This window comes from Poecilia reticulata, linkage group LG23 (genome assembly GCF_000633615.1).
Source record: "Poecilia reticulata strain Guanapo linkage group LG23, Guppy_female_1.0+MT, whole genome shotgun sequence".
NCBI lineage: Eukaryota > Metazoa > Chordata > Actinopteri > Cyprinodontiformes > Poeciliidae > Poecilia > Poecilia reticulata.
This window is the reverse complement of record NC_024353.1, coordinates 16,670,646-16,695,857: the sequence shown is the minus strand read 5'-3', so window position 1 is coordinate 16,695,857 and position 25,212 is coordinate 16,670,646. Positions and strand designations below refer to the sequence as shown.

The following is a 25,212-nucleotide window of genomic DNA, read 5'->3' as shown; positions in this document are numbered from 1 at the left end:
ACATGCTAGCGACAGCTAAACTCCATTCGGTATACTGAATGGAGTTTCTTCCTCCATTCAGTATACTAAGTGTGACTAATAAATAAGAAAAATAGATACAAGCTATTTTTAGGGAAAAGGCTAATGCTAATGGGGAGCTGTGAAGTACTAATGTTTGTGCAGTGTATTAACCGACAAAAGAGATGTAACTTCTATCATGAATATAGGTTAGCCAAAAACCCTATAAATTACAATGAAATACTGCTACTTCTGCCAAGAAGTAAGACCCATAATCGTTTCCCCAGTAAACCTCCCAGGATTAAGGTGGATAGAATGTTCAGTTCCAATGGTATAAATGACATCAGCAGTGATGTCATCACTCTATGATATCACAAGGGAATCTTTCTCTTAAATGTAGCTCACAGACAGAGTTTTCTCTGATCCGTTCCACAGTTCTATCGCGACAGATCACCCTTCAGAGCACATTCGACGTTCAGAGAAGCAAGAAGTTACTAGAATATAGACATGAAGCAACAACAGATTGTTTGCGAACATGAAGCTTTTCCAGCTAAGCTTTCATGGGTCGACATTGTAGACCTCAACATCCAAGTCGACTACAACGCTGTCATTTTCCCTGTTGAAGATGACAGCCCCATTGAGCCGGAAGATGAATCAGAGATCCAGGGGGAATCAAGTCCTTCCGGCGACTTTGAGAGTCCAAGATCATTGGAAGTCAAGCAGRAAACAACACCCTCTGCTGGCTTCAAGATCACCCCCTCAGTGGAAGACGTGGCAGAGACTAGCCAACACGTCAAAGATTTGACAAAGCAGGTAAACGATCTTAAAACAGAACTGCAGAGAAAGAATTTTGAACTCCGTGAGGAAAGAGACAGAAGGACTGCATGTCAGGCTGAAGTCAAATCCCAGCAGGAGGAGATTCAAAGACTGCAAAAACTGTTGGAAAAAGAACATCACCTGCAAGTCAAATGTGAACAGGTTTCTTGCTCTTCCAAAGTTACAACTGACAAGAAAGTTCTTCAACAGCTGGAATACTTCAAGTGGGAGGCTGTAAAATATGCCTCCCACAATAAAGGTCTCATAGAAGTAATGATGGAAGAATACCAAGTGAGACTCAAATATGAGGAGCAGCTCAAAAGTCACTCTGAGCAAGCTTCCAAATTTAAGGCTCAGGAGGAAACGGTGAAAGCTCTGCAGGGTCAGGTGGCGGACCTAAAGGTGGAGTTGAAACTTGCTCTAGAAAACAACCATCCTAGAGTCTCCACCCGACCAGAGGTCCCCCTGCAAAGAGAAGGCTCCCTACAAACAGAGGAGACCAAGGATAGACAGACCTCCAATCAACCAGGGAGGTCTCAAGAAAGGCAGATCTCCAATCAAAAAGGGAGGTCCGAGGAAAGATGGGCCCCAAATCAACCAGGGAGGTCCGAGGAAAGATGGGCCCCCAATCAACCAGGGAGGTCCGAGGAAAGACGGGCCTCCAATCAACCAGGGAGGTTCGAAGAAAGACGGATCTCAAATCAATCAGGGAGGTCTGAAGAAAGACAGACCTCCAATCAACCAGGGAGGTCTGAAGAAAGACAGACCTCCAATCAACCAGGGAGGTCTGAAGAAAGACAGACCTCCAATCCACCAAGGAGGTCTGAAGAAAGACAGACCTTGAATCAACGAGGGGTCAAGCTAACCCCGGCTCGGCCTTTAAAGCGACCCACACCCAGGTGGCACTAACCTAGGTCACTATCCAAGCCCAGGTTTTGCTAACACTTTGCATTATGAAAATTTGAGGCTTTGCACAAATTTTGCAAAGCCTCAGACTATTTATCATCATCTAACATGATGTTAGATGATGAATGAATATTTGAATATTAAAACAGTTGACAATAGAATACGAAACAGAATTCTCAAACAGAGAATAGATTCTCTGTTTGAGAATCTATTCTCAAACAGATTCGTATTCTGTTACGTATCTGAATACGAATCATTCTCAAACAGAGAATGATTCGTATTCTGATTCTAAATACGAATCAGAACCAAAAGACAAACTTTTGGTTCTGATTGGTTTCTAATGTGTTGAATGTGTCTCAGCACATTCAACACATTAGACTACTAGTGTACTGCAGCTATGCAATTGGCAGAAAAACAACCTCACATTATATCATCATTATTTATAGAATGGTTTAGAAAACAAAATTCTATACAGGCTTGTCAAAACTATTTCGACCCATATTAGAACTTTGCATTGATTTCCCTTCATTTTAGCAGCTGCGATTTTGCCTAACCCAGACATTTTCCCTAACCTAAACCAATACTAGCCTCTAAACATTACCCCTGACCCAAAGCAATGAATCCATCATATTAAGACAAGTCTTTGGTCCTAATATGGTGGACCTAAGATGACACTGGACATATAATGGGGGGTTTACATCAGACACATTTTGACCGTCAGGCGCATCTGGTTTACATTCAGACTCTATGTGGAGGCGTGTTGAGGGCCGTTGCGGCGCTCTTCGAGCGTCTAGCTCGGCGCCATTTGAACCGTTTGGAGCGTTTGACGTGTCCAGCGCATCAAATACTTCACATAGACTTTGAATATAAAGCAGACTTGCCTGACGCTCAAAACGTGTTTGGTGTGAATGCACCATGATTGTTTAGTTCCTATGGTAACAATGACATCATCAGTGATGACATCACTCTTTGATGCATCAAAGAGTGATGCACAAACTGTATGCACAAACTGTTTTTTCAGACTTGTTCCTTATAAGTTAACTCGTAGCTTCCTGTAACTTTTAAGTTATGAATCTTCTACAGGAGCATTAAAATTATGTCAAGGCACAGAATCAGCCTAGTAGGTTCACATTCTCAGGTGAGAGACTCACCTGGTGTAAAGTAAATTTTTCCGTACTGGAATTGCAAGTACATAGCATAATAGTTTTTTTTTTTTTTGCTTTTTCCACCACCAGATGATATAACATAAACAGCACTATTCAGAGATGCAATGAGTTTATAGCTGCAGCCCTGATCTGCTAGAAAACATATTAAAGATTGTAGCTTGTGTTATACACATCACGGCTGGTGTCGGTGTAACAGATGCTGATTTTCCTGTAAAAAGTCTAGAACAGGTAGGAGTGATGAGGCAGAAACAAATCTGTGCTTCACTAATCCTCCTGGAATCTGTTCTGGTTAAATAGTTAACATTTCCAAACAGCATCATATCTGATCTTTCCTCAAAATAATCATTGTGACCACGTTATTTTGGTTCACGTTACTAGGAATTTTGAGGTGTAGAACAATAGGTGCCTGCCTATGGCAGGCCCAATATTCAGAATTATATAATTGTGATTGTTATGTAACCATAGTTCTGCTCTGCAGCTCATTGTCTATTTGAAAATTGTCTTTTGCAACAGTGGCAGTTTAGGTTGCATAGATGTATGATCTTAACACATAATTAGTTGAAGTTTTAGGAAGCAATTTACACATTTGATTTTAGGTGTATTTAATAAACTGAAAGATTTAACATGAAGGATTATTTAAATGTTTTGATATATTTTTTAAAAACTTATCCTAAAGTATATTTCATAAGTCAATACTTTCTGATTTGTGGCTCATCTCTCTATGTAATTCCTCCATACGAGTTATGAAACGTGCTGGGGTCCATAAAGCACCAGACTGAACTGGAAAGCCGTTTGGAAATTATGTCCAAAACGGCATTCCATACTTACGTTTGGCTCTCCCTGCTGGCTGCATCGTGATACTACAGCACTACGCTAACATCAAATCAGCCATATATATGAACCAACAATGATTATTAATCTGTGTTATTAATAATCAGTGTTATTAACACTGTTTACTAATGATGTAATAATTCAGTGTTGAATTGCAGAAATCTGGTGTTTTTGACAGTCGACTAGATTAATTTTCCTCCTTTGCTCCATCCTGGAAAAATAAATCCAGTGAAACAAGAACACACGTTTCAGAAACACGCACCTGTTTTATTTGGTTAAGTGATCAGTTCAGAAAATGTCAGGTTATAATTTGGCAGGTTGAAGAAAAAGCACTGCATCCGCTGGAAGCTGGGAACACGTTTGTCGGTCCATCATACTCCGTACTTCTTCTTCAGGTCTGAAACGGTGGGCTGGTCCAGCTGGGCTTGGAGCAGAAAGTCAAACAGCTCCTTCAGCACTGAGAGGAGGGAGGAAACGACACGTTTTTAACAATGATCTCACATGAACGAGAAGGCAGAGGATGAAAAGGAGTCCACCTTTCTTCTCCTGCGGCGTCATGAACATGACGGCCATGTCGAAGCGCCTCACGCCCGCCAGACCGCTGAGGGTCTCCAAGATGGAGGTCGGAGGTTCATTCCTGCTCCAAACAGGCCAGTCTTAACCTTTTTGCAGAGTGAACGGACAAAAGCAGCTCGGCTCTGACGTTGACGTCTAGACAGCTTACCCTATGAAGAAATCGCGCAGGGTTCTGAGGACCTGGTTGAGCAGGTCCGGCTCCAGAGAGTTCTGGAAGATCTGGCCGTACGCTGAGGGACTGATTTGCTGCCAACAGGGACAAGAATGTTTAGCATCCAAACATGGCAGGGCCAGAAATTGCTTTCATCCATTCATCGAGCTTTCTGTTTATGAAGGTTTTTATTTTTTCACAAATGGACTCCTTGGGCTTCCATAGTTCAGAGTGATGTTCTGATCTGGTTTTTGTTTATTTAACAATTTTAATTGAGGTAAATTCCCCAAAAAAGGAATGAGTGCAAAAATTATAAGCAAGTTTTGAAAATATTTGTAAACTTTTTCAAGAAAAAAAAAAAAAAAGCAAGAAAAATTATTAAATTGGAAATGGTATGAAAAAAAACCCATTATATATGTATCAGATTTAATACCACATGTGGAAGCGGTTCAAAAGGGATGTAATTTTTTTCTATAATTGAAATTGGGCCGTTCAGACAGACATGGAAAAGTCAAACATGAGTCACATTCAGGCAAAAAAAACAAACAGATTTGGGTCGTGTTTCTGTGTGAATGTAAGGTAAACGGACGTCAGTCTGCAGTTAACGGTCTTCCAGCCTTTACTAAACAGTGCCCCCTGGAGGCCAGTTGTTAAAGTACAAGACTGATTAAATCCATGTAAAAGTTCCTCGCTTCAAATGACATTCGCACACGATTAAAGAAAACACAAAGGGTTGTTTGAATTAACCTGAACTTAATACACAATGGAAGGCAGAAAATGTAAAGTTAACGTTTGGATTTGGTCTGACAATATGGTTTGTTTTTTAATTCTACATCCAAAAGCCTTCAGGAAATGAATGTTTGGCTTAAAAATGAAATAAAAGAACGGAGCTGTCGCTGCTGAAGCGAAAGAAGAATGCAGCTCACCCTGAGGTATCTGTAAACCGCCTCCGGCTGCTTGCTGAGCTTCCGGAGGTCCGCCTCCAGCTGGAAGCTGCTGCTGGGAGCAGGAGGAACGTCTGAACTTGGTGCTTCAGCTGCGTCTGTGGATTCCTCCTGAACTGATTGGCTGGCGTCTCTGCTGGCAGGAACTCTGGAGAGCACAGGAGAACGGTTAGGAACGCCACCGCAAACCTGGACGTAAAAATGGCAGGAGGAATGGGCCTGCAGGGCGGCGGTGGCAGCAGCATGGTATGGGAATGCTTTTCTGTTGCAAACACAGGGAAATTGTGCCAGGGCTGATGGGAAAACGGATCAAATCAGTAAATCAGTTAGAGGATTGCAAATGCAAGCCACACTTTTCAGATTCACAAGATGCTCAACATTTCTCATTTTAATTTTTGTTATTTTTTAGTGAAGGAGTTCTTATAACATTATTACTTCATTTTTCTAGTATTCTGACTATATTCTGATAATATTGATGCTTTTGTCTTGCATTATTTCAACTATTGTCATACAGGTTAGGCTCATATCACTGCAACTGTATTATTGTAATATTATGACTTTATTCTCATAATCCTAACATTCCATCATAGATTTGCCTTGAATTCAACAGAAGCTGCAACTTTCAAACAAGATGGCGGCCCTGCTGACACTGGTTTAAAATAAACCATAAACCAAGCACTGCATTGGTTTAAAATAAAAATCAGGATTTTCCAAAAATTAAATCTTCAAAAACCAAACGTTGAGTTAATGGATAATATTGTTTTTTGGTCCAGTCCCAGTGGTAACCATGGTTTCCTCCCCTCTTTGCATGTAAAAATCACCTGTCATGTCTCTGTGTTTCTGCTGCTTCCTCCATTTTGATGATCTTGGCGCTGGGCGATGAAGACAGCGGCGAGTCACTCTTCCTCTCCACTTCCTGGATTAATGGAGGAAGAGCTTCCTGCCTGGGCGGTGCCAGCTTCCCGCTGATCTCCTGGATGTCAATTCGCCTCAGAGGTTTCTGCAGGCCAGAGGAGAAGCTAACTCAGTGGGTTTTACAAACACCTTTAGTCCGACGCAGCTAAAATCGCTGTGGAACCAACGGTTGAGCGCAGATGTTGTGGTTTGTCCACGGGTTGGACCGTCCTCCTCTGGGCGCCGTCCTCAGCCTGCAGAGCGCCGCTGCAGCCTGGATCCTGGAGGAGAAAGACGCCATGGGGTCAGAGTTCAGCAGCTCAGACGGAAAACCCAGCAGGTGTTAGCGTACCGTCTGCAGCTTCTGCAGCTCATTCAGGGCCTGCTTGTTCCCGGGCTCCAGCTGGAGCAACCGCCGGAAATCTGACACACACACACACACACACACACACACACACACACACGGAAAGTCGAGACAATTACTCAAACATGTGAAGTCTCATGAAATCATTAACACAACTCATTATTGCCTGATGCTTTAGAACCTATCTGGCACCATGAAGTAGGCTAAAAGACTTCAGAAAAGATGAACGTCAAGCCTCGATCTAAAATTCAAAACCCCCGTCATCGGTTCCTCCGGTCATCTATCTGTCCAGAGGAACCATTTGCAGACAAAACGTTTCAATGAACCACTGGGAGCCGTTATCCAAAGCTGGAGGAAACATGGAGCTGGGAAGTGTGGAGTGCAAAGTTACACTGTCAAAAATGAACAGCGATAATTTGGGTTTTTAGCAAGTCTAAAAGCAAGAAAGAAAAAATGGAGTTTCATTTTTCAAAGTCCAATTTTCACCACATCATTCGCTCATTTCTACATGTGACGGTTCAAACTAAATGATTTAATCAGCAAGATAAGTGTTTAACTTTAAGCTAAATATTTAGCTTCAAGCTAAATATTTAGCTAATAGGCAAATATTTAGTTTGAAGCTAAAAATTTAGCTTGCTAACTAAATATTTAGTTTGGAAATATGTGGTTAGCCTGCTAGCTACATATTTCGTTTGAAGCTATATTTTTAGTGTCCTAACTAAATATTTTGCTCATCTGGCTTGCTAACCAATTATTCAGTTTAACTACATAATTAATTAGCTATCTTAATTATGTTGCCAATTAAGTATTTAATTTACAAACTATGACACTTATAAACAAATGAAAAAAATTCTGAAAATATGACTTCGAAAATTTTGCCTACTTTCTTTTTTTTCCCCAAGAAAACCAAAAATATTGCTGTTTATTTTGGAGCGTGCAGCTTCACAAACAGCCCCAATAAAAAGTGGTGGACCTTTCCAGGAGCGGCATGCCTGTTTAAACGTGAACGAAAAGAAAAAAAAACAACAAAAAAAAAACAGGAGGAATCTATTCTTATTGAAAACAATAAACCCAGCATGTTGCCGCTGGTTGCTGTGGGAGCTCTGCAGCACCTTCCTTGGCCTCCTGCAGTTTCCCCAGGGCCAGTCTGGCTGTGCCACGGCGGGCGAAGGCCTTGGAGTAAGTGTCATCCAGAGAAATGGCTGCTGTACAGTCCTCCTCTGCTTCTTTATACCTGCAGGAAGACAGATGGAGGTCAGATAGAGAAAGTTTGCTAACAGTCTCCTGCTATCATTTGTTGGATGGAGTGAAACTGTTGGATGTTTCTACCTGTCCAACTTGAGGAAGGCCATGGCTCTGTTGGCAGGCAGGAGGACGTTCATGGCGTCTGCCTCCATTCCTCTGCTGTAGCATTCTATGGCTGCCTCATACTTCCCTTCTTTGAAGTAAGCGTTTCCCTGAGGAGCAAATGTCTCCATTGGGTTTCAGAACAAACTGACACAGAAGAGAGGAGATAAACCAGGACTCACTCTGTCCTTCTGCATCACAGCTTCCTGTTTCCTCTGCTGCTCTTCCAGCTGTCGCTGCTGGTCGGGGTCAGCGGCGGTGGCGGCCTCGGCGGGCTGGACGGCCGGACCCCGGACGTCCACCTGAGCGAGGATCTGAACCAACCAGAACATGGGTTAGACAGCAGCAGGACAAACTGAACGCTGACCCCCACTGACCCAACCCAACCCTCACCTCCTGGAGTTTCTTCACTTCGCTCTGGGCTTCGGCGTTTCCTGGGTCCAGCCGGAGGACCGTCTGGTAATCTGACCAGACACAACCAACAGCCTCAGATCAGGACGGCTCAAACAAAACACAGTTTTTAACCGATTCAGATAAAACCAGGTTTAAACTGATTCAGACCTTCCAGAGCCAGCTGGTGTTTCTGCAGGGCAAACCGAGCTGCTCCTCTCCTAGCATACGCCTTATAGTAGCTGTTGTCAAGGGCAACGGCCAGGTTGCAGTCCGACTCGGCCACAGCATACCTGGTAAGGCAAAGATTTATCACAACAAGCAGAGAAAACTGAAAAACATTTTCAACTTATCAAAAATATTTATTCATCTTAAACTTTTTCGCATTTTACCACAAACTTCAATGTGTTATAATGACCATATGTTCATAAAATCTCTCTCATGTGTACTTTGGTCTTCATGAAGCTACAGAATAGCTGCATTTATAAGGAGATGTGGGTCAGTTAAAGGAGATGAAAACAAATGTGCACCACACTCTTCAGTTTTCTTTTTTGTTTGTTTGCTTTTAAAGGGCAGTATTATGTATTTTCCAGGCACGTAGAGCCATTTTATAACACAATTAAGTGACTCAGTTGTCATATGTGTCAAATATGTCTTAAAAAATGTTGATTTTGTAATTTAACGCCATGATATTGGTCCTCTGTCTCTTTAAAAACTCCTGCTCTTTCTGAAGCTTTGTAACATGATGTAAAGCTCAACAAAGTCGATTTTACGTAACCAAGGTTACCATTTATCTACTTTGCACCTGTACATATCTACCTTGTAAAGTTGTGAAGTAGATAAATGATAATCAATCGATTATTGATCCATCGAATGAAACCCATTTGTTTACAGTGAAGTCAGACTTACTTCTTAAGTCTGAAGAAGGACGTGGCTCTGTTGGTGGGAAGCACAGGGTTGTATGGATCAGCAGCCATCCCTCTGGTGTAACACTCTATGGCCTCGTCATACTTCCCCTCTTTAAACAACTTGTTACCCTGGAAACAAGAAAAAAAACAAAACAACAAAAGCAGTTGCCATCTTTTAACCCCTGCCCCCTCTCTTTCTGTCTGCGCGTCACACAAAGAAACTTCATTACGTTCTCCTTCTCAGCCAGAGCTCTGTCCTTGTCCACCTCCTCAGAGTCGGACTCGTTGGACTCGGCCTCCTTGTCCATTTCTGCCAGAGCTTTATCCTGCCGGCAAGAGGAAGAACGCGCAATCACCGTTTGTTGCATGAAAAGTCAGGTTGTGGAAAGCCAAGGTGAGACGTTGGGTTACCACGTCGAACTTGTCCCACGATCGATAATCACAGGATTTGAGTTTGGAAGCTGGTCTGGGCTCCTCTGCCTTCGTGTCGCCGTCAGCAGCAGGCGCCTGTTTCCTCCTCTTCTCCCTCATCTTTGACCTGTAGCCCTTGTTACGCACAGGTGGAAGGGTTTTCTGCAACAAGACACACAGACTTATAGAAGGCCATTAGAGCCAAGAAAGAAACTGTAAAGTCCAACAGGAAGTCGTAATTACAAGTTTTAAAGTCTTAATAATAAGAGTCAAAGTCATAAAGTCCTAATTACGATATTTAAAGTCCTAATTGTGTGTTTCAATATCACAATTATGAGATTAAACGTCTTAATTTTAAGACACAAAGTCATAATTTTGATTTTCTAAGTCCTGATTACATTCAAAGTCATGATTACGAGATTCAAAGTCACGACTATAATTTTTGCCAATTAAATGATTAGCTTGGATTTTATTTAACGGTATCAGTGTAAAAGAAGCTGTTAACAACAGGGGACGTCCTACCTGGAGCTCCTGGACTCGTCCAGTCTTCAGCTCCTCATCCTTCCTCTTGATGTCTGCCTCCCAGTTGTCCAGCTCCCTCATGAAGCTGTGAAGATCCTCCGCATTCTGCCGTATCTGCAGCTGTAACTCCACGGCCTTGTCCCCTCCGGACATGCTTCCCTCTGCCAAACAGACATTTATTTTTGGAAAACTCTTTCACTTCACTTCTCTGTGCTTTAGTCTTCACATCCAAGCAGGAGCAGCAGCAGCAGCAGCATCGAGGTAAAACACGAGAATCACGTTGTGTGATACTCGAGCAGCTAGCAGCTTAGCAAAACAGAACCATCACTGGATTATAAGAGGCCGGATATGAATGTGTTTTAATTATGGCGTTCTGAAATACCTGCCGCTTCTTTCCTGGATTCACAGTTAATTCGTAGTGACCGCTAAAGTAACAAAATACTCCGAAAAGTGTTGCTAGTCACGATATTCTGTTTATGTTCGGAGCCATGACAGCGGAGGACCAGCAGCCTTTGCTCTACGTATCCACGACGTAACCAAAGATCGTCTATAACAAAACAATCTCCGTAAAGCAAAAACGATTTATTTATTTTAAATACGGAACTTTTACGAAAAAGCTTCTATGAAAAATACACTGATAACTGAGCTATGTGTGTGGAAGCAAGATGAGTTTATCTGTTTGGCTCACAAATTTTCGTCAGTTAGCGCTATAGTTCACACCTTTCTGAAAGGAGACGACACTTGGGGAGGCCCTTAACAGTCAGCCGGTGCAAGACGCGGCTAAATGTGACGAAGAGACGATGAAGGTGGAATTAAATTTAGGGCAACGGGTTTTTCCCTGTTGAAGAAAGTCAGAATTATCAGAGTAATGAGAGTTTATGACAACATTAATACGTGGAAACTTAATAGAATTTTTTGCTGTGTTTAAATTGTAAGTAACAGGTAACAAAGTAACAAATCCAGCTCGTTTGTTGTTGTCATTCTAACTTTGAACTCAGAAAATCATGTTTTTTTTAGTACAAATAGAACACAATATTGCATTTATGACATCTTGAAATAAAAAGTGCTACAGTGTAAATAGTGCTATTGCAAAGTCGTCATTCTTTCCAGATTCACTGTAATAATTCAATATCTGAGATAATTTTAATTTGACAACAAAGCAACTCTTATTTCTAAGCCAAAATAGCGTGCAAACCACGCCCACCCAGCGAACCGGTGTCTCGCCGGGTGAAAAATGATGCGCACCCACTCATATAAAACTAAAAAAGAAAATACTTCATAAATATATTTTAAAAATGACAGGAAAATATTCTTCAAAGATTTCACATACCTGATATTTTAAACAATTGTTTTGTCTGAAAATTTCATCGGTCAACTTTGACCACGGAACCACGTGACCTAGAAACCCAGCAATGACCTCTTCTGTTAGCTAGCGGTGGAAAGCCCAGAGAACTTTATGCTGACATTTCCACACTGGACGTATCCAACACAATGGATCAGAACAAGCAAGACGAGGAATATGGATATGACCTCTTCCCGGAGAGAAAAGCGAGGAAACCCAAGCACATCACAATCAGAGACAGCCTGTTCACATCCAGAAACAAGTGTCAGGTCATGTTAACGTTCGCCATGGAAATTAGTGAGTATCGACGCTTGCTTATGTAGCATTTAAGAGGGAAAGCCTTCCGAGCTGCAGACGTCTCAATTTGAACAAATGGTGTGCTTGTTATTTGAATGCATGAACCGTGACGGGGTGCAGCATGTAGCATTAGCTCACGGAGCTAACTGATTGGTTGTGAATGCTAGGTGGCTTCAGCTAAAGCTAACTCCTCTGTGTGTCCCTGGCAGGTCCATATGCCAAACTCCTGCTCAATGCCATGAAGAACTCCGGCTGGTACGTTTGCCTACACGGCTGTCTATAACCGGAAACGACATGTTAACGCCAACTGCAACATAGATAGGATGCAAAATACAACAGTTACTTCTACTGCTTTTTTTTTTTTTTTTTTTTTTTTGCTAAACAATATTTAAATCATCAGTGAACGTTCAGTCACATATGCTTCTACGAATGTAATTATTGTATAATGCCGATGTGTATTTCCGAAAAGTCACTAAATATAGCAATAATTTTGCTAAGTTGGCAATAGTGGGATGACTAATGTTAAACGCACGTGCAGACTGACCCAGATAATACTTCCACTATATTTCTCAAATACTAAATTTCCCCCCAGAAAACCTGCTGAGCGCGGTGATTGGGTGCTAGGGCAGGCATTTTTTTTAAGTCATTGAGTTAAAAAAATGTTGACAAGAAATTTTAAAACATCACTTGATAAATTATGTGCTATTAAACGATTGGACGATTTATACCTGGACAACAACTATAAAGTCTTTAAAAAAAATCAAACATTTAAAAAAGACTTTAAAAAATAAGTAAAGTCTGGTGGGCCACTAGGCTTAAAATACTCTAAGGGAAAACCTGAACATGATACATTTTTGGTTAATGTTTTCAAACCAAAACATTTACCTCAATCAGTGCCTGAATAATATTTTTTTCCAGAAGTTCATTCATTTATGTTTCTCTTTTGTTTAAATTGCTGATACATTTCACAGTGCTAAATATGTGCAATACTGCATGTTTTAGTAGTGGCCCAATGTCAAATAAATTGAGGGCCAGTACGACACCAATACTTTTTTGATGTCAATACTTTTTTATTAATTAAGCTTGATAAATCAAAGGTCTGATATTTAGGGGTTTTTGTCCGAAGTTTTCATGTTTTTTTTTTTGTTGTTGTTTGAATTCTATTGAACAAAAATGTATCTGTCTACAAAATACTTTAATAACATATTAGTAAGATAAACAGAAACAATAAAACAACAAAACACATTTAAATGTGTTTCTAAATAAGCAAATGCAATATATNTTTTTTTATGGTAGAAATGAGAAACCACAACACAAAAATTAAATAAAATTTCATAAGGGAATCTGAAACTAAAGTATCAATCTAACCACGCTATTATTGATCTCATACTGATAATGACTTAGTATTGATATTTGATATTATCAATATTTTTGGACCGATTTGCCCGAAGAATAGTACATGTTTCTACATGATTCTACATGTTTCTGTGATACAACCAAGCAGGCCCAAATCATGATACTGTCACCACCAGTGGGACGCACGGAGCCTGTAGAGATCCAATCTGTCATCCTCTAGCCCTCATCCTGGTCACTGATTAACTGAAACTGCTAACTGGCTGCAGTGGTTTCCCCTTCTGCCTCCAGCGTATCACACACTCCTTCTCTTTGTTTTTCATCATGTGTTCAGCAAAGTGTATAAAGACAGACATTTCTCCTGCGAGGACTGCGATGGGACGGTCAGCGGTGGCTTTGACGCTGCCACCTCTCAGGTAGGAAATGAGACGGGTTCTCGAGACGGTTTTACCACTTCAGGGTTTCCGTCTTTTCATCTGAGTCGCGTTTCCTCTCGTCCAGATTGTTTTGTGTCAGAACAACATCCACCAGCAGGCTCACATGAACCGAGTGGTCACCCATGAGCTCATCCACGCGTTCGACCACTGCCGGGCCCACGTGGACTGGTTCAACAACTTCAGACATCTAGCTTGTTCTGAGGTGAGGAGTAGCTTTTATTACCGTCGTTCTGTTAAGAAATTAGGACAATAAGTATTTGGCTTCTTGGAACATTTTTTTCTCGTCTGTTGTCTCTGTTCTTACAGACATTTCCAAAAAGCTGTGAAAAGGGATTTCACCCCAGTTTCTCTGTGTTTGTTTTTTTTGTTTTTTTTTTAAAATTAGTTTATCAATTAGTGCATACAAAACAAACATTACAGCCTAACAAACCGAGGTATTAATCTGAAAAATAACAAACATCCAATTAGATAAGAGAATGAACAACAACAGAAATACATGTCAAGACACAGAACATATCCAAGTGGAGTCACAGCAAAAATGGAATTGCTAAACATGTAATAACAATAATAATAATAATGATCTTTTTTTTTTTAATCTCTGCAGTTATTTTCTGATTTGGATTATTAGTATTTCTCTAATATTCCTTGCTTTCATTAATCTGGGGTCACATATATTTTGAGTAGAAATGGGAAAGTTAGGGAGAACAAATAAAATATTTCATGATTATATTAGTAGCTTCTCCCATTTTGCACAGTGGCATTAAAATGGCGTTTAGAATTATGGAATGTATTTTATTTTATTTATTTTTTTTATCTTAGAATTTATTTTTATCTGTTGCTGATTGTTGCTCCATTGATATCTGCTGAGTGAGAAGGTCTAGCCATGGTGACGTACTGATGTTTTTCCTGTTTTTGGAACATCTTCAAAGCTGAACAGTGTTATGCTGGACTTTCTGCTTGTGTCCTTTAGATTCGAGCAGCGAACCTCAGTGGGGATTGCTCCTTCACCAATGAAGTTTCCAGATTCAACTTCGGCCTAAAGGAACATCACCAGGTACATGAGCCGGGCGTAAACGTCTCACACACACCGTTTAAACAACCAGCTCCGTGTCTGTAACGGAACCGGTTTCGTTCTCTTCAAGCAGCAGTGTGTCCGGGATCGCGCCGTACGCTCCATCCTGGCTGTGCGAAAAGTCAGCCAAGAGGAGGCACAAAAGATCGTCGACGAGGTCTTCGATTCGTGCTTCAAGGATCACGCCCCTTTCGGACGGATCCCACACGGCAATAAGGACGCCACGTTCGCCTACAGGGAATACGTGAACAGGGATCGGTACTACGCCAACCTTTAGTGTTTGACGTATCGGAATCCTGCAGGTGCTCGGGTGACATTGCCAATGGATGGCTGGCGGCGTCACAAGCTGCAGCGTGACAGGAGTAAATGACTGAGTTGAAACAATCAGGGAGGGGCGTAGTACTGTGCATCAGCCCGGACCTCGAGGTCATGTGGGGAAAGGGCTGGAGACTATTTTGTCTTTTTGGACAATGAATTAAAGTGAGAGCCACAATCCTCAAGCCTCTTCGACTCTGCTGTTGTGTTAAAAAGGTTGTACCGACTGAGTTTACACCTGGGATTGAAAATTAAATGAGGTGGAACCAGATCAGAGATTCTGTTTCGTCTGTCACGTTTTGCAGTGAAAGTTCGGTATCAACACATGTGGGTCTACAGACGAAACCAGATGTTTACACGCACTGTATGAAAAGAAACGTTTGGTTAGACTACATTTTTTCTCTTTTAGGTCGGTTAGGATAAGAGTCGTTTTAATTTCTTCAAATTCAGAATTTTGTGTTTTGAACTGCGTCAAATATTTTGGGTTTCCTTGCAGAAGCTTCTCACAAGACTTTGATGGACTTTTGGTCCATTCTTTGTGATGAAACTGGTGTAAATTAGTCGTTTTGTCAGCTGCCTTGCTCACACACTCATTTTTTATGGGGCTGAGATCAGTACTTTTTGATGGCAGCTACAAAATATCCTCCTTGTTGTCCTTAATCCACTTTGTAACTAATTCGGTGGTACAGTTGGGGTCGCTGCAAGACCCAGTTCAGCCTAAGCTTCAATTTCCTAGTTGCTTCAACATCTGAAGTTTATTCATAATGTTCATTTTTCATGAGTGCAGCAAAACAGCCTTACTCTTAATTTAAAAATGGTCTCTATGGCCAAGCAATTCCATTTCATAGTGTGTTCCCATCTCATAGTCTGATAGATTCGGTTCGATTTGGGAACCAAAATTGCAACATTTGCTATATTTTCAGTTGCTGCGGTTCATGTTCACAGGACTTGTGACTTTTATTATGGTTTTACTTTGACTCAGGATTACAAATGGTAAGCAGGACTTCTTGAGGTTTTATCTCAACATAAGGATTTGTGGAGGCAGAAATTGCAGAATTCATTATCAGATTCTTGTATTGTATAAATCATTCTGTTGTGATTGTAACAGTGAAAAAGTTTCTTGCGGTTTGAAGACTTGGGAACTCAAAGTCAACAGCAGGAGAGAGTCGTGCCTGTTGCGTCAGTGGATCTAATCCCAAACAAGATGAGTATTTAACTAAACGGTAATTATGATGGAAAATGTTCCTCAATACACTAAGCTTTGTTCACATCCATGCGCCTTCTGTAAAAGGACATTACTGACAACTTTATTTGGTTTTAGCATTCAGTGACTCTTGTGTCCCTCGTCGCAGATTATAGAAGGGAAAAAGTTTGGAGTTGGCCTCAAAATCCTCCGATATTTCTTCATACTTCTTGTCTCAAACACAACAGCCTCTGCATCGTAATCACAAAGTCACTCTGCGTTGTTTTTTTTTTGTACCAAAGTGTAATATTGTACTCTTAATATGATCCACTTAATACCACAAAAGCCGAGGATGAGCGTAGGCTTGAGCATCAAAGCGGGTGGGTGGGATTAGGATAATTTTGGAATCATCACCAAGAAAATGATGAGGACAGCTTTGAGACGGGGAGGATTAATGCGAGGCAAAGACAAGAAGACTAAAGACAGAAATGATATTTGGATTTGTACACCCAGGCAGGCTAAATGAAGAAATCACACTGAACAATAGCATTACTAATGGAATCGGGCATGTAAACAAATAATAGCTGCCAAATACATTTGATGAAATTTGACATGCTAAAACAAGGCTGGATGTGTAAAATGGCTGATGGTTGAAGCTGCTTGGTGTAGCCAGGATTCACCTTAAACATGCTGAGGTCAGGAGCAAAAGGAAAAGTCTTTCATGAAAAGTGAAAATTGTTCCTAACACACAAACTAAAATGAAGTAATGCTAACATGTAGCATAGAACGCGCTACCTGTCAGCATGCTAGCATGGGAATAAAAGCTGTTTGCAAATCAATAAAAATAAAAAGGTCAAACAGTTTTAATGTTTGGAACTAAAATAAAATAAAGTATGAATCATTCAAATACTAGTACATAACAGCCTATCATAAATGAAAGTATTAGTAGGCTCTGCTAAAAAGCAGAATAGCATTTTTAAATAAAACAAGCTAACAGAGGTGATCTTCAAGTTGTTAAAGATGCTAATGCTACAAATACTAAGGAAATTTGCTACTACTTAAGCAAATCTATGTCTTAGTAATGGAAAAATCTGAAATCTCTCCACTCGGAAGGAAAAAAACAATTACAGTTTTTTTGAAGATAAATCAGTAGAAGCTGAAAGATATCATAAAAAAGTAGTTAGCTAAAACACATTAAAGCAGCCTGTACATTGTACAGGGAGTTGGTAATGTCAATAAAATTTGTTTCTAATAACAGAAACAAAAATACATAAAATGGAAAGTAGTCTTAAAGTGAGTAATGTAATGTGATGTTTCTGTATTTTCCTACTAGATGCTAACCCTGTCCATCAAGAGGGAACTTGTGAAGCTGAATGATAATTTTAAGCAGAATGAAACATCCAATACTATTAATAATAAAACAGCTAAAATAAAAATAATGACGTATAGTTTCATGGGAATAAAACTGTAAAAACTAATATTTTATAAAGTAGACAGCTTTTAAGGTGTTTGTTTTGCAATTACAAATTGCAAAACAACTCAAGCTGATTTATTTCTTAGCAATGGAAGCAGCTTTACCACAAAACATTTTAAATTAAATATAATAAATTCTAAATTAAATATAATATTCTAAACTAAAATGTGTGTTATTTAAATAGTCAGAAAAACGATGCTAATATGCTCTCCACATTAGAGGCAAATTGCCTCTCAATTTTGGTCAGATGAGATTTTGAGGCAGATGTATCTTCTGGTAACAGAAATATTTAAGTTATATTCAAAATGAGAAGTAAAATATTTTTTTTAATATTAAGCCTAATTTACCTCTCCAAACTCCAACTGAAAGAACTTTATGGCCCTGATCTATCTCCATACATGCAAAATGACATCCAAACACAGCAACTAACACAACTAATGAAGGTGTTCAGTAGAACTTTTATTCAACCCACTGTATTTTAGAGTACCGTATTTTATCAGAAAACTGTAGCTGCTCTACCACTGCTGTCCTTTAGATGGCACTTTTGGCCCACCAATTTCTATGATCAGGACCAAGCACATCCAAATCAAACTTCCAAATAAACCACCCTCACTCTTTTTATTGCTTAGTATAATTGAATTAATTTCACTGTGTTCTGTTGCAGGTGACTGTAGAGCCTTTTATGAGCAGAGATAGGACACGGTAATCAAGTTGCTGCTGAGAAGAGTGACGACTTTCATTATTTTCATCTATTCAAGCAGGTAGCACCCACTGTGATTTAATTAGGATGCTCTGGCAGCACCAGAATCCCTTCACTAATCGGCTGTAGGACAACACATTAACCTCAAGAGCAGTAATGAACTCATCTCATTAATTAGTAGAAAGTCAAATTTAGCTATTGTGCTGAGAAGACGGTGAAAAGCGGGGACACCCAGCTGCCTCGGTGCAGTTTGAGGTGTCTGTTCTTCCCAGGCTTGGCGCTGATAATGAGCCACTTAAATTATTTAGCTTTTCAAAGTGATGCGATAAGCAAAGCTGTCTTTAATAAAAAAAGAAAGTGTCCGCTTAATCCGTTCTTCTGGGGGGGGGGGGCGAAATTCTACATTTTGTCAGAAAAAATAAAACGCATGTAGGTTATGTTCTTTCTCAAGGTCTCAGATGACTTTGAAGTGAACATGACTTGAAATAAAGCAGCAAAATAAACTAGAGACAAAAAGGCTGTAGGATGGCGCGGTGTGCCTTGGCTGTGATATTCGTTTTTCTGTCCCGTCTCCAGGACTCAGGGGGAATGCTGGGAGAAGGAAATACACTCGGTCCACTCACCGGTTCCTTAGCCTGGGGGAAAAAAGTCAAATTTAGTTTCACGAGGACAAGAGCGTAGATCGAGAAGGGCAACCTGGAACTCGTTTTATCACCTGACATCATATCTGACATGTTTTATTGGACAAAATCTACTAAATAAAAAAGGTCAATCACTAAAATATGTAACAAAACATTACTGCACAGCAGGGCATTCAGTTCTCTTAACAGCAATAGAAAACATGCTGTTCTTGTAATAAATCATTTAAATTCATTTGAATTAACAACAGCAAAGATTAATAATAATCATTTCATTAGCAAAACATTTTAACTTCCATTAACAATTGGTTATGGTCGCAGCAATGGGAATAATTTGTATAGCTTATAAAGTAATGCTAACCAAGCTAGCTAATGTAGAAGACTGAAGCAGAATAGCAATGATGTTGCTCACATTTAAAAAAATGTTTTTTCCAACACTCTGAGAAACACATTCACCAAGTCACGCTTGTAAATGTGACCAGGTGTCTTAAGTGTCTTGCCCAGGGGCACGTCAGCATTTTGAGGCAGAGGAAGTTGAAATCAAACCGACAACTTCCCAAGCGAGATGACGACTATTCCCATTTTAGGAACTGTTAAAGTTTGTTTTTTTCTGTATTGGTTTTTTTTAAATTCAGATGTAAAGATGTGAGCTTTTGTTTTCTTTTCCACTGTAAATAAGATACTGACTCCTCATAACCACTCCACAAAAACCCCAATTAAAAATATCTGAACTATTAATTTAGGACTGATTGAAAACTGACTTATAGCATCTGTTTGTTTTTTTTTTGTTTTGTTTTTTAAATAAAGTTCTTGGAAGTGTAATTTGATTATTACCAGGCAACAGTGAAAGGAGAAAAAGAGTTCAGCTCATTGTAATTCACAGCACAAAGTCTCTGGAGGCCAACGGTCCAACCTGACAATTAACTTCCCCAGCAGGAAGGCCCTGCTGGAGACTGCTGTGGGGGGTGCGCATGTAAATCAATTAATTATGTGTGCTAGTTGAGGATTAATTAAGGAGCTGTTGAAAGTTGGCAAAGATCATCCTGAAATTACGACAAATTTATGCAACTTGGACTCGACCGTTTGGCCCCGGTGTTTCAGCGGGGCCGCGTTACGGCAGAACTCAAGTCAAGTTTAAAAAAAGAAAAGAAAAGAAAGTTCTTCAGAAATGCTGCGGATGGTTATAATCATGTTTCACGGTAATTTTGATTGTATCAGAATCTGCCAGGGAGTGTTGGGCTTTAGAGGATATTACCGAGCTTTAACGGCAGCTTTAACACTCATACAAATCAAGTGAAGAAAACGTAAATATTTGGATGTTTTGTTGGTTTTGACAGTCGTATGTGTGGCCCTTCGCTGACGGAGAGGAGGTGGAGAGGTAAGTGAGCTTTTCCTTTTCCCACGTTGTCTCAATAGCAACAGTAAGTGGAGGGATTTGTGGCATGCTGAATGAGGTTTATTAGAAATGAAAGAAGGGGAGATTACATCAGGAAATCCCCTCAAAACACACACACACACACACCCACATACACACACACACACACACACACACACTGGTGCACTGTAGATCTTCTTGATACCACCAAACATCCTGCGTTGAGCGCAGGTTTACTGGGACAGTCAACCTGTGAAATCCTGAACTGCCATCAATCTAAAATGTGATTGTTTTTAAAATAAAAAGTGTGTGTTTCCCTCTGCTGCCCCTGAAAACGGAAAAATAAAAAATACAAAAGTGAGATACTCCTTTTCTAACGAAGGCTTTAGCTAAATTAGTGAGGGCAAACTCTTAACATTCACTGAGAAGGAAAAAAAAACTCCTTCTATGGCAATTAACACGTGGTGGCATTTGGATCTTCATTTTCCTAATAATATGCATGATATTAATTAGGCCCGAATGATTAACATAACAACCGCTGGACAATGTCCCAGGGTACAGGAGCAGAGCTGCTTTTCTTCTTATTACCTCCCCTGAAGTAACAGGCTCATTAATACACCCCAGCCACCATCTCAGCAGCTAACCTTGAAAAGTGCAGCTTGAGTCACGTGTGTTTGAAAGTAATCTGGTAAACTCTTCAGCCGTGGACGGAGGAAGCAGAGGTACGGAGCTGGCTGCAGTTTTCCTGCTAAAGATGAGTAAAAAGCACTGAAATAATTTGATAGATTTTATTAGTACATGGTCACACAGGAAAACAACCAACAATTTATTTTAAGTCTATTAAATTGTTGATTTGATATTGTTAAATGCAAAATTTTAGCTATTTCTTTTCTTGCTTAAAATACATTTGAGTTTGATACTTAACGCCTTGAAATTGGGCTTCTGTCTCTTTAAAAACTCCTGCTTTTTCTGAAGCTCCGCCTTCAGGAAGTCATCGTAACATGGCTCCTCCATTAACCCTTTACCAGCGTTAACTGATGCGCAGTTCCAGCAGGTGTTTGCTAATTGCTGCTGCTAGTCTGAAGGAGCTGAGTGGGGTCGTGTGAGGGGGAAGGCCGCTCTGCAAGGCGGAAGCTTGGAAACTGCAGCCGCGGTAAGTTTTTAAAATGTTATTTTACATTTATTGTTGTAGTTGATGTTTTATTTGTAAAGTAAACCTCCTCCTGTTAACTTTCGCAGATTCACCTGTTGGCAGGTTGTTTCTGTGGGACATAATTCCAAGTTATTTATGGGAAATTTGCCCATTCCTGAACATTTTTTGTAGATCACGTCTAACAAACGATGTGCAAACTCCAAACACAAAGTTCCCAGGAAAGAAAATGGATCTTGGGAAGCAGGAAATACTGAGTTACTTTACGTGGTATTGGCTGGCATTCGCAGTCCAATTCATTATTTTACACGTAAAAACGGAATTCTATAGATAAACTAAACTTCTCATCTTTCCTATTTTGTAGTCCATTCAGCCTTTTTTTTCTGATAAAGTTTTAGCTGCTTTTTAAGAAGCCGCAAAGTGAAAGACGATGCTACAGATGCAACACGTTGACTTGTGACGAGCCTCAAACCCAGCTTAAACCTCGGCGCCATGTAGGACCGCCAAAACAAACAGACTTGCTGCCTGTGAACGCCCTGCCATGTGGGATTCCGGTGACATTGAGAGGATCACCTCGTTTTCCTTCCCGCTCCATTTGTGAAACGCCGCCGTCCATCTCGGAGCTAAGCGGATGACCTGTGGGACCTGGGATTCGTCACAGGGACGAGTGGGCGAACGCCTGCGGGGTGGACCGGGCTCCCCGGTGAGCCAATTTACTTTGACCTCTCCTCTCCGGTGTTGCTAGTCCAGAGAGCTGTCCTCCAATCTGGGGAGGCTTTGTCACACTTCCACGGCTGAGCTGCGGCAGCAGGCGCGGCAGCTGAACCTGAACATCCACGGCTGGAGGGATTACCGTGTCTTCAGTGTGAGGGGAGGATTACAGGACGGGTTTTTTTCCCTGACATTTGCTCGTCTTTGACAGGACAGATAGGAACTGGGACAGCGGACTGAGCTGTTGGAAAAAGACGGGCCTACAGAGCAGCACCCTACGAGTCAATGATGTGATCTGTTAAGCTGTTGCAGGGTTACTGAACAATGTACATCCGTGTGAAAAAATTAGGACACCCCATTTAAATTTTAAAGAAAATGTTCACGCATTCAGACTTTTTGAATAATCTCTGGGAGAAAAGGGACCTAACATTAGAAGTGCATCGATTGCAGGCGTTGGGCTGATCACCAATCTTTATAAGGTCCGACTTGCATATTCTGGTCTTGGTCAATACCAATTTTTTTTTGTATGGAAGGTCCAAAAATCTAGAAAAAATTTGATAAGTTATCAATAGTGGCAAAACTGTTGCTAAGTTGTCAGTCAGGCCTTCTTGGCAGATAAAAAGGAGGCTATAGCCGCGTTTCTATTTCAAATGTGTGCAAAAATTTGTCAATATTCCATTAATGTAAAAACAAAAACAAAAAATACACAATTTCACAAATGTGGTGTTTCCATTCAATTAAAATCATAACTCTGTTCAAAAACATGATTGTCCAACTATTTCCTGTTGCCTTCTTCTTTGTGATTTGCTCCAGAGGCAACTTCTAGTTGTTGATTATGTGACTCTGTAATGTGATAAAAATGTTCCCAGATACGACCAACAAAAGAAACGCCCTCATCCTTGCAGGAAATCTCTCAGATAAACAAGATATTTTTTTTTAGATTGTCATGTCTCCATTAAGTTAATTTTTTCCAAAATGTAACATTGCAAAGTTATATGGTCAGTGGGAACGAAGCTACGACTTCTGACGTTTGCAGAGGTAGATCAGATTGGTAGATAAAATCAGTGGACAAGGCCGGTTTGTCGTTCAAGCATCAGTCGATCGTCGAGCTCCAAATGAAGGAAATCTGGGCCAGTTTATCATCAGACCAGTTTATTGGTGTTCCCCTAATTAATGCCAAATAAAACAAATGAACCTTGTTTTTTTGTTTTTGTTTTTAACCTTGTTGGAATTGCTATGCTTTCTAAGAATAAAACAAGTTTGGACACCCAAACCCTAACTGTTAGTCTTACACCCTTTGGTTGGAATGACCAGTATTCTACTCTGGTGTCCAGCTACCATCTGTTCTGTTAATGTCTAAATAAGTCAACTTTAGACTCTAGAACATTTTTTCCCATACATTCAGGTCTTTGTCTACCTTGGCGGTCTCCAAATCCTCAAAAGTTTTCTATTGTATACATCCCTGCTCCAACACACCTCAACCAAATAAGTTTTGTTTCCAGGCCTCTGTTGGCCTTGGTGATGTGGGGAGGGAATCCTTCCGTTTGACCCAGGTGTTGTTGGAGCAGGATGGATCGAAATGTTCCTGGTCAGTAACTCTTGAGGTCTACAGTTGGTCCTCAAGAGCTTCAGTCCGGCCGTTCATGAGCAAAAGTTTCCTCCTTGCTCACCTTCTGTGATGTTACGTCTTCAGTCTCTTTCTACCTTATCTGGGACGTCCTGTACCTGTAGAGTATTTTCCAGACAGTGGTTGAAACTCAGGCTCTTACAGTCAGATGTTTGGATCTCTCCATAGCGTTGACTCACTTCAACAGGCAGGAGAACCAAACCAGCAAACTTCTTTGAAACGCTGAGTAAAGATGTTCTCCTGATGAGAAATGTAACAGATCTTTGCTTCAGTTTCTTTATTTGTTTATTCATATTACATGAGCTCTTTTTCACATGACTGCGGATGCTTTTAGCAGCTCAGCTATCATCAAGTCAAAAGGTCAAAAATTGGCTCCAGAACTGTGATCGGTGCATCCCAGCAGCTTAAACCTGGTGATTTTTTTTCTGAAAATGGTTAATTTACATCTGCTCCAGTAGCTTTATTGAAATTTTCCAAATATTGGCATATTCATATCTGTACAGACCATTATGTCCGGGCGCATAAGCATGAGCTTTAGGAGTGAAATCAAGGTTAGATCAACAAAGTGGGGCAAGCCATACAATGACACCATACATCTAGACCCGATTTACTTAGCCAGGCATTTTAATATCATCCAGTCACTGATTAGGAGCCTTGCTCAAGGGCAGCTGGAGCTGATGAGAAAAACGGTGAAGGATCTGATTTCCCTGGAGACCGTCAGCAAACGTCCAGCCTCCTATTACCGTCGGCCGCGAAGACATCTGTGGTGGATGTATCCAGTCAGGTCGAAATTCACTTTGGGTTGGAAAAGGCACGTGGCTTACCAGAACAATGCTCTGCAGTAAATCACACCGTGTCCTTCTCAGAAGCAGAGCTGCACTTCTTCATGGCACCTTAAGGGGTCGCTGTGGTGCTGCTTGGTTCCTGTCACGCAGGAATCCTCCCCCCAGTTTGTTATATTCCGCGTTCTGCCCAGACGTGAAAGCCCTTTAAAATGTTTTTAATTGTTTCCTTTTGCTGTAAAAATCTGCCTTTGGCCTCAGCGACTCTGTATTTAACTAATTAGAATCGAGGTTAAGTGTTGGCTTCATGGACAAAAGAAGAAATCCCTTCAAACAAAACAACAACAAAAAACAATGTCTGACTTCCACATTTGTCCACGTTAACAAGAACAAAATTCAATGTGATGTACAGACAGACAAAAATAGTTTCAGTCTATCTAAACATGACTTGTTTCATATGAATACAGTCTAAATACCATTCATGCATGATTTGTGTCACCTTTGATTAAATGTGCAGATACAGGAGCTCAGAC

At 40.6% G+C, this 25,212-nt stretch overlaps 3 protein-coding genes across 5 annotated transcripts; 2 read left to right on the top strand and 1 right to left on the bottom strand.

The window, feature by feature from the left end:
• The first annotated feature begins 395 nt into the window (after positions 1 to 395).
• LOC103459703 (nestin-like) lies at positions 396 to 1,808 on the top strand. Of its 2 annotated transcripts, none has more exons than XM_008401494.2 (2): positions 396 to 1,328; positions 1,545 to 1,808. In XM_008401494.2, exons 1-2 carry the CDS (start codon positions 505 to 507, stop codon positions 1,720 to 1,722), a joined length of 1,002 nt encoding a protein of 333 aa, XP_008399716.1. In that variant the 5' UTR covers positions 396 to 504; the 3' UTR covers positions 1,723 to 1,808. The 2 variants fall into 2 exon arrangements, with proteins under 2 accessions (XP_008399716.1, XP_008399717.1); XM_008401495.2 differs by having other exon boundaries at positions 396 to 1,346; positions 1,563 to 1,808.
• A 2,150-nt stretch (positions 1,809 to 3,958) lies between these two features.
• Positions 3,959 to 11,640, bottom strand: rpap3 (RNA polymerase II associated protein 3). Of its 2 annotated transcripts, none has more exons than XM_008401490.2 (17): positions 11,554 to 11,640; positions 10,224 to 10,384; positions 9,702 to 9,863; positions 9,521 to 9,616; positions 9,292 to 9,419; positions 8,554 to 8,675; positions 8,386 to 8,456; positions 8,175 to 8,306; positions 7,975 to 8,102; positions 7,758 to 7,879; positions 6,634 to 6,704; positions 6,470 to 6,562; positions 6,209 to 6,387; positions 5,370 to 5,535; positions 4,441 to 4,538; positions 4,253 to 4,353; positions 3,959 to 4,173 (listed from the first exon to the last, which is right to left on the bottom strand). In XM_008401490.2, exons 2-17 carry the CDS (start codon positions 10,374 to 10,376, stop codon positions 4,088 to 4,090), a joined length of 1,908 nt encoding a protein of 635 aa, XP_008399712.1. In that variant the 5' UTR covers positions 10,377 to 10,384; positions 11,554 to 11,640; the 3' UTR covers positions 3,959 to 4,087. The 2 variants fall into 2 exon arrangements, with proteins under 2 accessions (XP_008399712.1, XP_008399711.1); XM_008401489.2 differs by lacking the exon at positions 11,554 to 11,640 and adding an exon at positions 10,606 to 10,948.
• atp23 (ATP23 metallopeptidase and ATP synthase assembly factor homolog) lies at positions 11,614 to 15,310 on the top strand. The gene is made up of 6 exons (XM_008401488.2): positions 11,614 to 11,862; positions 12,072 to 12,117; positions 13,550 to 13,631; positions 13,717 to 13,854; positions 14,623 to 14,706; positions 14,798 to 15,310. Exons 1-6 carry the CDS (start codon positions 11,715 to 11,717, stop codon positions 14,999 to 15,001), a joined length of 702 nt encoding a protein of 233 aa, XP_008399710.1. The 5' UTR covers positions 11,614 to 11,714; the 3' UTR covers positions 15,002 to 15,310.
• The last annotated feature ends 9,902 nt before the right edge of the window (positions 15,311 to 25,212 follow it).